General features: G+C 42.9%; 1 protein-coding gene across 2 annotated transcripts; it reads left to right on the top strand.

Moving 5' to 3' along the window:
• The first annotated feature begins 7995 nt into the window (after positions 1 to 7995).
• Positions 7996 to 11718, top strand: LOC311099742 (B box and SPRY domain-containing protein-like). Of its 2 annotated transcripts, none has more exons than XM_084140479.1 (6): positions 7996 to 8491; positions 9295 to 9393; positions 9549 to 9779; positions 10078 to 10103; positions 10231 to 10355; positions 10560 to 11718. In XM_084140479.1, the coding sequence occupies exons 1-6, from the start codon at positions 8096 to 8098 to the stop codon at positions 11093 to 11095; spliced, it is 1413 nt and encodes a 470-aa protein (XP_083996605.1). In that variant the 5' UTR covers positions 7996 to 8095; the 3' UTR covers positions 11096 to 11718. The 2 variants fall into 2 exon arrangements, with proteins under 2 accessions (XP_083996605.1, XP_083996606.1); XM_084140480.1 differs by having other exon boundaries at positions 8005 to 8491; positions 9549 to 9587.
• Positions 11719 to 13505: the final 1787 nt, after the last annotated feature.

Here is a 13505-nt window from a genome sequence, read left to right as displayed (position 1 = left end):
CCGGTCGCGGCCGGCTGCGACAGAGCTTGGATTCGAACCAGGATCTCTAGTGGCACAGTTAGCACTGCGATGCAGTGCCTTAGACCACTGCGCCACTCAGGAGTGCATACATTTTTCATACTGGCCCCTCGTGGGAATCGAACCCACAACCCTGGCGTTGCAAGCGCCTTGCTCTACCAACTGAGCTACAGGAGGCAAATCACAATGATTTCTATCTTCCTTGATCTTTTCTCCACCTTGGCAGTGCCATTTATCACCATTGCGATAAAGGCCACCTTTTTAACCTTTAAAATGTCATGATCCTCTTGGTGTAAGACAACTCCTGCAGCCTGCAGTGAAGGCCTATCCACTACCATGGACTCTTCTGGTGCAACATTCAAACCCTCAACCCTTTTCACAGCTTCTGCAGATGAAATGCTCTGTACAACCCTGACTTTGGCCACGTCCTTCTCTTTTACCCTTGTGGGGCATTCAGAAGACGTGGCTTCATGATTCCCACCGCAATTACAACATGTCACATTTTCTTCACTTTTATAACACATATGATATTTTCCACATCTTGTACATCTCAGCTTCTCCCTTCTGCAAACACTTTCTACATGACCAAAAGCTTTACAATGTTCACACTGCATTGGTCTTGGGATAAATGCTCTAACGCTGTAGTTAATATACCCTAACCGCACTTCATTAGGGAGAGACGCCATAAAAATAAAAATAAATAACAGATGAACTTAACTTTTTCCCCATTCACCACACGATTCATCCGACATGCTTCAATCACTCCAGGAATATTTTTCATCTCTTCCAAATCAACTTCCCACGAAACGCCAGATATAACCCCTTAAGGGGTACCCTGTTCCGAAGAGACACACACACAACACTTCAAAATTATCAAATCGATTAAGACAACGCACATTCCTTCTGATCAGCAGAATCACAAACAATCAAAACAAGCCCGACTCTCGTGATCCTCACATCCTTCACTTTACCCAGCACTCTCTCCACCAGTTTGGATAACTCAAATGGTTTCTTCAAGATTGGTACTCTGCTCAGCTGCTCCTTATTAACAAACCGTACTCCTCCTAGATACGAAGGGTCATTCTCATCACTGTACCCTACTTTGCTCCGTTTCCCATTCTTTTGAACAACACTCAAATTCTCCAGCCATTGTATTCAGATTCCACTTCATCATCCGCTTCCGCCATCTTCGACTCCAAGCTATGTCTCCACCTATCGAACTCTGTTCCAGTTGTAAATAGCTCCCTATCGAACTCTGTTCCAGTTGTAAATAGCTCCCCTTCTTCTTTGGAGCACCACCCAAACGCCATCACGTTTAGGTCAGTGCTATTCGGAATCCTTGGGACGTCCCTCCCATAAACCCTAACTTTAACCTTAACCATAATTCTTACTTAACATTAACCCTTACCTTAACCATGCCAGTTAACATTACAATCCTAAGGATCCCGAATAGCACTGACCATCACATTTCCATAGAGGACCACAGTGAGTCTTAATACCCATCAAACCTAGCGGTCAAACAAGGAAATGGTTCCAATTGTTTTTACACCATATTTTTATTCCCATAGGGGATTTTAGAAACATTTCAAATAAGGGCTGTGTTTCATGTAGGTTTCCCTGGCGTGACGTTTTGATAACCGTGTAAATCTCTCTAGGACAAGGTGACTTTTGTCAATATATTCATCTGTATTTACCCCCAAAAATGAACTAAATGCCATGATGATCTGTACGAGACTACCGAATCGAGGCAAAGGTAAGAATCTCTGGATTAACTGTTAGCTAAATTTAGTCATTAATAAATTGGCTACATTTCTTTAAATTGACAATTCTGTTTCCTGTCTTGTGCAAGTTCACACAGTTGACCTGTTAGCAAAGGTTTTAGCTAGAGATCCTCTGTAGCTCAGCTGGTAGAGCACGGCGCTTGTAACGCCAAGGTAGTGGGTTCGATCCCCGGGACCACCCATACACAAAAAAAAAAAAAAAATGTATGCACGCATGACTGTAAGTCGCTTTGGATAAAAGCGTCTGCTAAATGGCTTATTATTATTATTATTATTATTATTATTAGATGACGTGCAGGGATTTGTAGTCTTGCATGATGTCTACTTTGATGCTAATTAGCATTTTCGAATCTGAGAGTAAATAGAGCCGAATATATGAATAAAAGTCACCTTGTCAGAGAGAGATTTACATGGTTATCAAAATGTCATGCCAGGGTAAGCCTACACAAAACACAGCCCTTATTTGAAGTGTTTTCAAAAATTCCCTATGGAAAGAACAATTGGAACCATTTCCCTGTTTGACCGCTAGGTTTTATGGGTATTATGACACCTCCACTGTGGGGCTCTATTGCTTCTTCCTGTGTACTGGGGTGTTAAAGACAACTGGGAACTCTGAAAAAACGAGATCAGACTGATTCTGGGTGCCAGGCAGGAGTAGCCCATGGAACAAACCTTGGATGGCCCCTGTGATCCTATGTGATTTTAATCACTGTTAGATTCACAATAGATTTTGAGTAGATATTAGATTCAGAATCAGAGTAGATTTCACTTTGCGTTATTTAGTCCACCAGACAGGTTATTGTCCCTCAACTGCCTGTCTGGGAGAAATAGTCTATTAGGCTGCATATTATGTTTTCTTCTTCAAAATGAAAAACAAATTGGCCTACATTAAAATACGTTATTTAATCGATATATTAATCATAGTCAGTGTTGGTAGGGCAGCTTTTTGCTTTATCAAACAAACTGTCCATGCTTCCTATTCTCCTGAGTGGCGCAGTGGTCTAAGGCACTGCATCGCAGTGCTAACTGTGCCACTAGAGATCCTGGTTCAAATCCAGGCTCTGTCGCAGCCGGCCGCGACCGGGAGACTCATGGGCGGCGCACAATTGGCCCAGCGTTGTCCAGGGTAGGGGAGGGAATGGCCGGCAGGGATGTAGCTCAGTTGATAGAGCATGGCGTTTGCAACGCCAGGGTTGTGGGTTCGATTCCCACGGGGGGCCAGTATAAAAAAAATAATGTATTCACTAACTGTAAGTCGCTCTGGATAAGAGCGTCTGCTAAATGACTTAAATGTAAATGTATTCTGTGTGTGATGCTTTATAAATGATGTGCTGTATTCTAGTCATTGAACACTGGTCACTTTAATAATATTTAACTGTTTTACCCACTTTACATGTATATACTGTATTCTAGTCATGGCTCGTCCTATATAACTTCTGCTGTACACACCTTTTATATTCCTATACTGTCCATACTGTTTTTACATACTGTACCATTATATGTAGCCTATATAGTACCAGTCAAACGTTTAGACACACCAACTCAATCAAGGATTTTTCTTTATTTTTACTATTTTCTACATTGTAGAATAATAGTGAAGACATCAAAACTATGAAATAACACATATAGAATCAAGTAGTAAACAAAAAAGTGTTAAACAAATCAAAATATATTTTAGATTTCAGATTCTTCAAAGTAGCCACCCTTTGCCTTGACGACAGCTTTGCACACTCTTGCCATTCTCTCAACCAGCTTCATGAGGAATGCTTTTCCAACAGTCTTGAAGGAGTTCCCACATATGCTGAGCACTTGTTGGCTGCTTTTCCTTCACTGTGCGGTCCAACTCATACCAAACCATCTCAATTGGGTTGAGATCGGGTGATTGTGGATGCCAGGTCATCTGATGCAGCACTCCATCACTCTCCTTGGTCAAATAGCCCTTACACAGCCTGGAGGTGTCTTTTGGGTCATTGTCCTGTTGAAAAACAAATCATAGTCCCACTAAGCGCAAACCAGATGGGATGGCGTATCACTGCAGAATGCTGTGGTAGCCATGCTGGTTAAGTGTGCCTTGAATTCTAAATAAATCACAGACAGTGTCACCAGCAAAGCACCCCCACACCATCACACCTCCTCCTCCATGCTTCACGGTGGAAACCACACATGCGTAGATCATCCGTTCACCTACTCGGCATCTCACAAAGACACAGTGGTTTTGGACTCATCAGACCAAAGGACAGATTCCACCGGTCTAATGTCCATTGCTCGTGTTTCTTGGCCCAAGCAAGTCTCTTCTTCTTATTGGTGTCTTTTAGTAGTGTTTTTTTTTTGCAGCATTTCGACCATGAAGGCCTGATTCACGCTGTCTCCTCTGAACAGTTGATGTTGAGATGTGTCTGTTACTTGAACTCTGTGAAGCATTTATTTGGGCTGCAATCTGAGGTGCAGTTAACTCGAAATAATTTATCCTCTGCAGCAGAGGTAACTCTTGGTCTTCCTTTCCTGTGGCGGTCCTCATGAGAGCCAGTTTCATCCTAGTGCTTGATGGTTTTTGCAGTGGTGTAAAGTACTTTAGTAAAAATACTTTAAAGTACTACTTAAGTAGTTTTTTGGGGGATCTTTACTTTATTTAACTATTTATATTTTTGGCTACTTTTACTTTTACTTCACTACACTCCTAAAGAAATTAATGTACTTTTTACTCCATACATTTTCCTTGACACCCAAAAGTACTCATTACATTTTGACAGGAAAATGGTCAAATTCACACACTTATCAAGAGAACATCCCTGGTCGTCCCTACTGCCTCTGATCTGGCGGACTCACTAAACAAAAATGCTTAGTTTGTAAATTATGTCTTAATTGTTGGAGTGTGCCCCTGGCTATCTGTCAATAAAAATTTTTTTAAAAAAATGTGCCATCTGGTTTGCTTAATATAAGGAAGTTGAAATGATTTATAGTTTTACTTTTACTTTTGATACTTAAGTGCATTTGAGAAATTCCATTTACTTTTGATACTTAAGTATATTTAAAACCAAATACTTTTAGACTTTTACTCAAGTAGTATTTTACTGGGTGACTTTCACTTTTACTTGAGTCCTTTTCTATTAAGGTATCTTTACTTTTACTCAAGGATGACAATTTAGTACTTTTTCCACCCCTGGGTTTTTGTGACTGCACTTGAAGAATCTTTAAAAGTTCTTGAAATTTTCCGGATTGACTGACCTTCATGTCCTAAAGTAATGATGGACTGTCGTTTCCCTTTGCTTATTTGAGCTGTTCTTGCCATAATATGGACTTGGTCTTTTACCAAATAGGGCTATCTTCTGTATACCCCCCTACCTTGTCACAACATAACTGATTGGCTCAAACGCATTAAGAAGGAAATACATTCTACAAATGAACTTTTAACAAGGTACACCTGTTAATTGAAATGCATTCCAGGTGACTACCTCATGAAGCTGGTTGAGAGAATGCCAAGAGTGTGCAAAGCTGTCATCAAGGCAAAGGGTGGCTACTTTGAATAATCTCAAATATAAAATATATATTTTTTTTTTTTTTTTTTTTAATGGTTCCTACATGATTCCATATGTGTTATTTCATAGTTTTGATGTCTTCACTATTATTCTACAATGTAGAAAATAGTAAAAATAAAGAAATACCCTTGAATGAGTAGGTGTGTCCAAACTTTTGACTGGTACTGTATGTATTTATATATATATATATATTCTGGTGTCTGACATTGCTCGTTCTGATATTTATGAATAAATTGTTCTGGATAATGATAGTATTGTTTATATTTTTATATTGCTAGGTATTACTGCACTGTTGGAGATAGAAACACATGAAAAAGAAAAGGAGAGCTGCACACTCTAGGAACTCAGATGCAATAATTGAATAACCTAATAACCAACGTTTCGACAGTCTTCATCAGGGTATAAATTTAACATTTTAGTCATTTAGCAGACGCCCTTATCCAGAGCGACTTACAGTCAGTGAATGCATACATGTTTTTTTGTTGTTTTTTTTCATACTGGCCCCCCGTGGGAAACAAACCCACATCCCTGCCGGTCAAACCCTCCCCTACCTTGGATGACGCTGGACCAATTGTGTGCCGCTGCGACAGAGCCGCTGCGACAGAGCCTGGACTCGAACCAGGATCTCTAGTGGCACAGCTAGCACTGCGATGCAGTGCCTTAGACCACTGCGCCACTCTGAGCCAGAATAAATGATATAGAGAAGAGATACGTTGGATAGGAGATAGAAACACAAGCATTTCGCTGCACCTGCGATAAGATCTGCAAATCTGTGTACACGACCAATAAACTTTGATTTGATTATTTATCAAGTTGTTTTTATCCTATTTTGTCTAACCACCGCCAGTCTTTCCCTTGGGCTATGCTACATGTTAAAATATTTTAGTAGCTTTTTTTTTTGCACATAAAAAATATGAAATAAACGGAAATATAACATTTACATAAGTATTCAGACCCTTTACTCAGTACTTTGTTGAAGCACCTTTGGCAGCGATTACAGCCTAGAGTCTTCTTGGGTGTGACGCTACAAGCTTGGCACACCTGTATTTGGGGAGTTTTTCCCATTCTTCTCTGCAGATCCTCTCAAGCTCTGTCAGGTTGGATGGGGAGTGTCACTGCACAGCTATTTTCAGGTCTCTCTAGAGATGTTCGATCGGGTTCAAGTCCGGGCTCTGACTGGGTCACTCAAGGACATTCAGAGACTTGTCCCGAAGCCACTCCTGCGTTGTCTTGGCTATGTGCTTAGGGTCGTTGTCCTGTTGGAAAGTGAACCTTCGCCCCAGTCTGAGGTCCTGAGCGCTCTGGAGCAGGTTTTCATCAAGGATCTCTCTCTGTACTTTGCTCCGTTCATCTTTCCCTCAATCCTGACTAGTCTCCCAGTCCCTGCCTCTGAAAACATCCCCACAGCATGAAGCTGCCACCACCACTCTATCATAAAGGCCTGATTGGTGGAGTGCTACAGTGATGGTTGTCCTTCTGGAAGGTTCTCCCATCTCCACAGAGGAACTCTGGAGCTCTGTCAGAGTGACCATCAGGTTCTTGGTCACCTCCCTGACCAAGGCCCTTCTCCCCCGATTGCTCAGTTTGGCCGGGCGGCCAGCTCTAGGAAGAGTCTTGGTGGTTCCAAACTTCTTCCATTTAAGAATGATGGGGGCCACTGTGTTCTTTGGGACCTTCAATGCTGCAGACATTTTTTGGTACCCTTTCCCAGATCTGTGCCTCGACACAATCGTGTCTCAGAACTCTACTGACAATTCCTTCGACCTCATGGCGTAGTTTTTGCTCTGACATGCACTGTCAACTGTAGGACCTTATATAGACAGGTGTGTGCCTTTCCAAATCATGTCCAATCAATTGAATTTACCACAGGTGAACTCCAATCAAGTTGTAGAAACATCTCAAGGATGATCAAAGGAAAGGATGCACCTGAGCTCAATTGCGAGTCTCATTGCAAAGGGTCTGAATACTTATGTAAATAAGGTATTTCTGTTTTTTATTTGTAATAAATTAGCAAAAATGTATAAAAACCTGTTTTGTCTTCGTCATTATGGGGTATTGTGTGTAGGTTGATGAGAGAAAAAATGATTTAATCAATTTTAGAATAAGGCTGTAAGGTAACAATGTGGAAAACGGGAAGGGGTCTGAATACTTTCCGAATGCACTGCATATACACCTAGCCTACACATTTACTGTGGGGTTTGCACAAGTGGATTTACAATAGGCAATTTACGTTACAAAATATCATCAGTCATCAGTCATGTGCATATGTCTCAAAAGAAATTGGCATCATTGGCATGTAGGCCTATAGGCTATATTTCAGCATAGCCTAGAGGCTAAATGTAGCCTACATTTTAAAATCCTGTAGTCAAATATATTGCCCTAACTTTGGTTGGACTATTTAGCCTATACTAAACTATAATACATTTAGCATATAATTAGACTAGAGAGGGTAATTGATGATTGAAGATGTTATGAGGTCAAATGACAATATGGAAACACTGTGTCATCTTACAGGTAAAGGAGGTAAAAACAATGGTAGCCTATAACAAATGCACCGGAACAAAAAACGTTATCATTGAAACGGCCCTGTTGCTGCAGTTGCTAAACTTGCTTTTCAGCTCTGACCTCTAGTGTCGGTGTTACTTCCGTGTTCATACCTTGATACACCTGTGTTATAGGTGCGGTAGATAGTGATACTGAAACCACCTGCCACGTTTTATTGCTATTACTCTTGTGAGCCATTTCACTATTTAACGTGTCATGAGTGCGGAGCCAGAATCATGTAATTTAACACCTGTGTCCTCTTTACAGGACGACCCGGACACTGAAGTGGAAGTTACAGAAAGTTCGGGAAACTTGAATATGGATTTACAACAGCCCATTTTCTCCGCGTTGAATGTACTCCAGAATGAAATTCACTCAGCTAAAGACGTCTCCGGGTTGTCTGGAAAGGTTGCTGCTACATCAGCGGTGACAACCTCCGACTCAGAATCGGGTATATTTTCCGGTGAATCGGAACTTTGTGTGGAACATGAATCCGACCTGGACTGGTTCTGCTGCTCAGAGCAGAAACTCATATGCTCGCACTGCGCCATAATGGGATCCTGCCAGGGACACAAGGTGACACCCCTGGCCAGCAGAGTGATAGCAGTCAGGGTGAGTGCCCCGACTTTTCCTGTTCTTAATAATAATATAATATGCCATTTAGCAGACGCTTTTATCCAAAGCGACTTACAGTCATGCGTGCATACATTTTTTTTTTGTGTGTATGGGTGGTCCCGGGGATCGAACCCACTACCTTGGCGTTACAAGCGCCGCGCTCTACCAGCTGAGCTACAGAGGACCACTTGTATACCACTATATTAGAATATACCATCTATAGGCTCAATAATACCAACTCATTTTTGAGCAGTTACAAGCTGCTGCTTGTGCGTCATATGGACCTTTGTCACAGTGAATGGGGCTTGGGGCCGGGATACTGTTTACCTACAGTTAGGAGTTGGAATGGAACAGGCAAACTTGACTTTACCTTAGGTCACCTGAGGTACTACAGTACAAAGGCCGAGCTGGTTTGTGTTAGGAAAGTGTTTTTTCGCATGCCTGGTGGGTGTGTAGGGTGTGCCACACTTTTCCTACACCACACTGAGGAGTTTCCCCAGTTGATGTCTCATGGAATGTGAGGAGACAGGATTTTCAAGCTGTTGGGAAGATACGGAAAGCCTTAACAAAAATATTGTCCATATAAGCAGCATAAATTGTCATCAGTGCTCTTCCAAATTATTATTATTTCATGATACACAATGACATGTTGGTGATGGCAGTATGACACTACAGGAATAGGCCTATCAGAATAATGGCACCTGCCTTCGAAAATGTACCTGATCAACTGTGGTTTTCAAGTCCAACACTACTCTTCTTCGTGCCAGTCACTGTGTGTGTGTGTGTGTTATCCTGAACAGAACCAGCTGGTTGACGTGTGTGAGAAAATGCAGCTGCAGGCCCAGCGCATCGAGCGCTTTATTAACAAGACCCTGACTGCCAAAGAGCTGACACTGCAGGTGAGCACACAGGCTCTGTGACACACACTCAGTCCCTTATGTGCTCACACTACACACAGCCTTGGATTCACAAGCTCTACACACAGATATGTAATGGATTCCATCATATGTCTTTTTGCTGTGACTCATACCCCCTCTGCTGTGTGCCCATGCAGGTGGAGGCGAGCAGGGCTCGGGAGCGAGTTGTGGCACAGGTCAGTGTGGTGAGGGAGGCTGTGGAGGAGGAGGAGCAGCTGCTGCTAGAAGCAGTGCAAAGGGAGGAGGAGAGGGTGGAGCAGTGCCTCCTCACCCAGAGAGCACACTGGGGCCAGGCCCTGGCTATGCTCACACAGACACGCACATTCCTGGTGCACACTCTCACAAACACACCGGACATACAGCTGGCGGTGAGTAGGGGAAAGATTATGGGCACAGGGAAGGGGACAGAGGGGGGGAAGTTGGAGAGTACAGAGGTGGAAAGAAGAAGAATGGATAGGGAGAGGGTCGACAAGACTGAATGGGACGGTGCAAACGATGATGATGATCATGATCAACCCTAACCATAACCCTAACCCTAGCTTCATGTCCACACCTTGGCTCAACCCTAACCCTAGCAATAACCCTGATAATTATGATGATGATGATGTAATTAAGATCAATTTCATTGTCAGAAATTATTGTTGACTCTGTGTCCTGTGTTTTCAGACCTTTGGCCAAGAAATAGCTGAGAGGTAAACATGGTTTTAATCAATTTTTAGTCTTTTTTGCAAGTAGTAAGAATACATAGTTCAATAGTTCACCCACTGAAGCAATCATTAGCCAGATTCACATGAGCTGTCTCTTGTGTGTGTCAATCAGGGTTGAGGATGCAGAGGGGGTGGGTGAGCCTTATGACACTGACCAGCTCAACCTGAATGCAGGCTGCTGTGACAGCAAACTCATGAGGGGCCTATGGGCCAGCGCCATACTGCTGGGGCCAACTGGTAACTAGTACTAATGCTTTTATCTTTATCTCCATGATAAAGGTTAGGCCAACCTTGATTTGTTCAGGGTACAGTTGTTCCAAATAGTTGTAGTTATGCATTATTGCCAGTTGTTCAGACACTATTACTATGTTATTAACAAAGCATAAGTGCTTAATTAATGATGAATAACAATACACTCTTCTCTTCCCTCTCCCCCTTTAGCTTATGGTTCAGCACATCTGACATTTGACGAGCGCACCGTCAGCTCCCTACTGTCCCTCTCAGAAGACCTTTGCACTCTGACCTTCCTGCCTAAGAGGTCACGCCAGTCCCCGCCCTACGACCCGGCGCGCTTCGACAGCTGGCCCAATGCGCTGGGCACCCTGGCAATCTCCTCCGGCACCCACAGCTGGGTGATGGACATGGGTGAGAGCGGGGCCTTCAAGATGGGGGTATGCTACGCCAGCATGGGGCGCAAGGGCTCGGGCAACGACTCACGCCTGGGCTACAACGCCCAGTCTTGGGTGATCTCCAAATATGACTGGGATTTCTCCTTCTGCCATGCGGGGAAGAACACACCCCTGCACGTGATCCACAAGCCCAAGAGTCTAGGGCTGCTCCTGGACTGGCCCAGTCAGACCCTGGTATTTTATGACCCAGACTCCAGTGCCGTGTTGCACTCTGTCAGACATGCCTTCAGTAGCCCGCTGCTGCCTGCGTTCGCCGTGGCTGACCGCAGTATCACCATACTGCACTGACATCTGAAGTAACCGTCTGTATTGCCATTGATATAGAATTACAGATAACACTTTCATAAGCCATATCATATGAGTTGATAACATAACATTTTAAGGGCCTATTAATTCTTATAACAAGTAATAATGCATTATACCTGCTAATAAAATCTTACTGAATTACTCATATTTGTACATAATTCTAATAGAATAGAATACTATCAAAGCTTCACAATGTATTTTAATGTAATCAAATTGGCCAAAATTAGGCTCTTATGTCTGTCTGCATAGATGAGGTATGCAGTCAGTTCTTCTTTGATGAGAACTATATTTATAATGTATTCTTTGTTTATCTGAAGTACTGCTTCTGTATATATTTCTGTATGTGTCTGTTGAGCAAATTATACAGTAGTCCTAATGTGTCAGTGATGCATTTGTAGTGAAGTGTGTCCCAAACTCTTCATTTAAGTTTTGAAGTATGCTATTTATATTTATTGTACTGTTATGATCTGATAATACATTTTGATAACTTAAGTGAAGTGAACGTTTTCTACCTAGAGAGACCCCTGTGTGCGGGACTGGTTGATCCAGAAGTTGCTCAGTGTGCTACCTGTCAAATGTATTAAAATATTTTTGATTGTCTGATATGCAATGTATGCCTCTATTGAGTGAGTATGAACTCACATCCCGCTTTCCATCCATCCCTCAGTGGAAAGAAATTGAATTAAATGCCAGACGCAATTCAGACAACACAATCTAAAAATGAACAGCAGGGGGCATTGTAGTGTTTTTCTTCCATCAATGGTGTCAAAAGTATAGTCTTTCTGCTCAATTTGGGTTAAACTCTACTGGATCGGTGTCCGGTATACGGGTGGTTGAGCTAACGTGCGCTGATGTGATTAGCATGACTGTTGTAAGTAACAGCAAACTTTCCAGAACATATACATGTCTTATATGGGCAGAAAGCTTAAATTCTTGTTAATCTAACTGCACTGTCCAATTTACAGTAGCTATTACAGTGAAAAAAGGCCATGCTATTGTTTGAGGAGAGTGTACAACAACAAAAAACGTATCATGGCAACTGGTTTGATACATTCACCTCTGAAGGTAAATAATGTACTTACATTCAGTAATCTTGCTCTGATTTGTCCCAGAGATCAAATGTAGCATAGTTTTGTTTGATAAAATCAATTTTTTTATTCAAATGTAGGAACTGGGTTCTACAGTTTGAACCCCTGCTGTCTCTGGCTCCACACCAACCCTGCCTGGCCATCTAGATGTGTGAAAGTTAGTGTATAAGCTAATGATCCATCATGTATGACATTCCTGGGAGTGTGTAAATTTACATTTTGTATTACCATATCCTTTTTGTATGTTCTCTATAGTTATGTATTAATTGACCAATAGAAAATGTATCAATTGACCAATTCGGCACATTTGGGCAGACTTGAACAAAATAGTATAGTATTGCAATGCTTCATCTAGTGATCAAAATCTAAATTGGAGTTCCAGGTCGCAGGCAGCCTCTGGAACTGCCGTTCTGCTGCCAACAAAGCTGACTTCATCCCAGCCTATGCCAACCTCCAGTCCCTCGACTTCCTGGCGCTGACGGAAACATGGATCACCACTGAAAACACTGCTACTCCTACTGCTCTCTCCTCGTCTGACCATGTGTTCTCGCATACCCCGAGAGCATCTGGTCAGAGGGGTGGTGGTACAGGAATCCTCATCTCTCCCAAGTGGACATTCTCAATTTTTCCCCTAACCCATCTGTCTATCTCCTCATTTGAATTCCATGCTGTCACAGTCACTAGCCCATTTAAGCTTAATATCCTTGTCATCTATCGCCCTCCAGGTTCCCTTGGAGAGTTCATCAATGAGCTTGACGCCTTGATAAGTTCCTTCCCTGAGGATGGCTCACCCCTCACAGTTTTGGGGGATTTCAACCTCCCTATGTCCACATTTGACTCATTTCTCTCTGCCTCCTTCTTTCCACTCCTCTCCTCTTTTGACCTCACCCTCTCACCGTCCCCCCCTACTCACAAGGCAGGCAATACGCTTGACCTCATCTTCACTAGATGCTGCTCCTCTACTAATCTCACTGCAACTCCCCTCCATGTCTCCGACCACTACTTTGTTTCCTTTTCTCTCTCGCTCTCCTCCCACACTACTCACTCTGCCCCTACACAGATGGTAATGCGCCGCCGCAACCTTCGCTCTCTCTCTCCCACTACTCTCTCCTCTTCCATCCTATCATCTCTTCCCTCTGCTCAATCCTTCTCCCTCCAATCTCCTGATTCTGCCTCCTCAACCCTCCTCTCCTCCCTTTCTGCATCCTTTGACTCTCTGTGTCCCCTATCCTCCCGGCCGGCTCGGTCCTCCCCTCCAGCTCCGTGGCTTGATGACTCATTGCGAGCTCACAGAACAGAGCTCC

This window comes from Coregonus lavaretus (assembly GCF_964263955.1).
Source record: "Coregonus lavaretus genome assembly, chromosome: 24".
NCBI classification, from domain to species: Eukaryota; Metazoa; Chordata; class Actinopteri; order Salmoniformes; family Salmonidae; genus Coregonus; species Coregonus lavaretus.
Note: the sequence above shows the minus strand (reverse complement) of the source record. Positions and strands in the feature narration are given on the sequence as shown.

Excerpts from the sequence above, each read along its gene's own strand:
- LOC311099742 (XM_084140479.1), top strand. The coding sequence starts at position 8,096 with ATGAGTGCGGAGCCAGAATCATGTAATTTAACACCTGTGTCCTCTTTA. Across the intron at positions 9,780-10,077 it reads CACCGGACATACAGCTGGCG|ACCTTTGGCCAAGAAATAGC; the intron begins GTGAGTAGGGGA and ends CTGTGTTTTCAG. Across the intron at positions 10,356-10,559 it reads CATACTGCTGGGGCCAACTG|CTTATGGTTCAGCACATCTG; the intron begins GTAACTAGTACT and ends CTCCCCCTTTAG.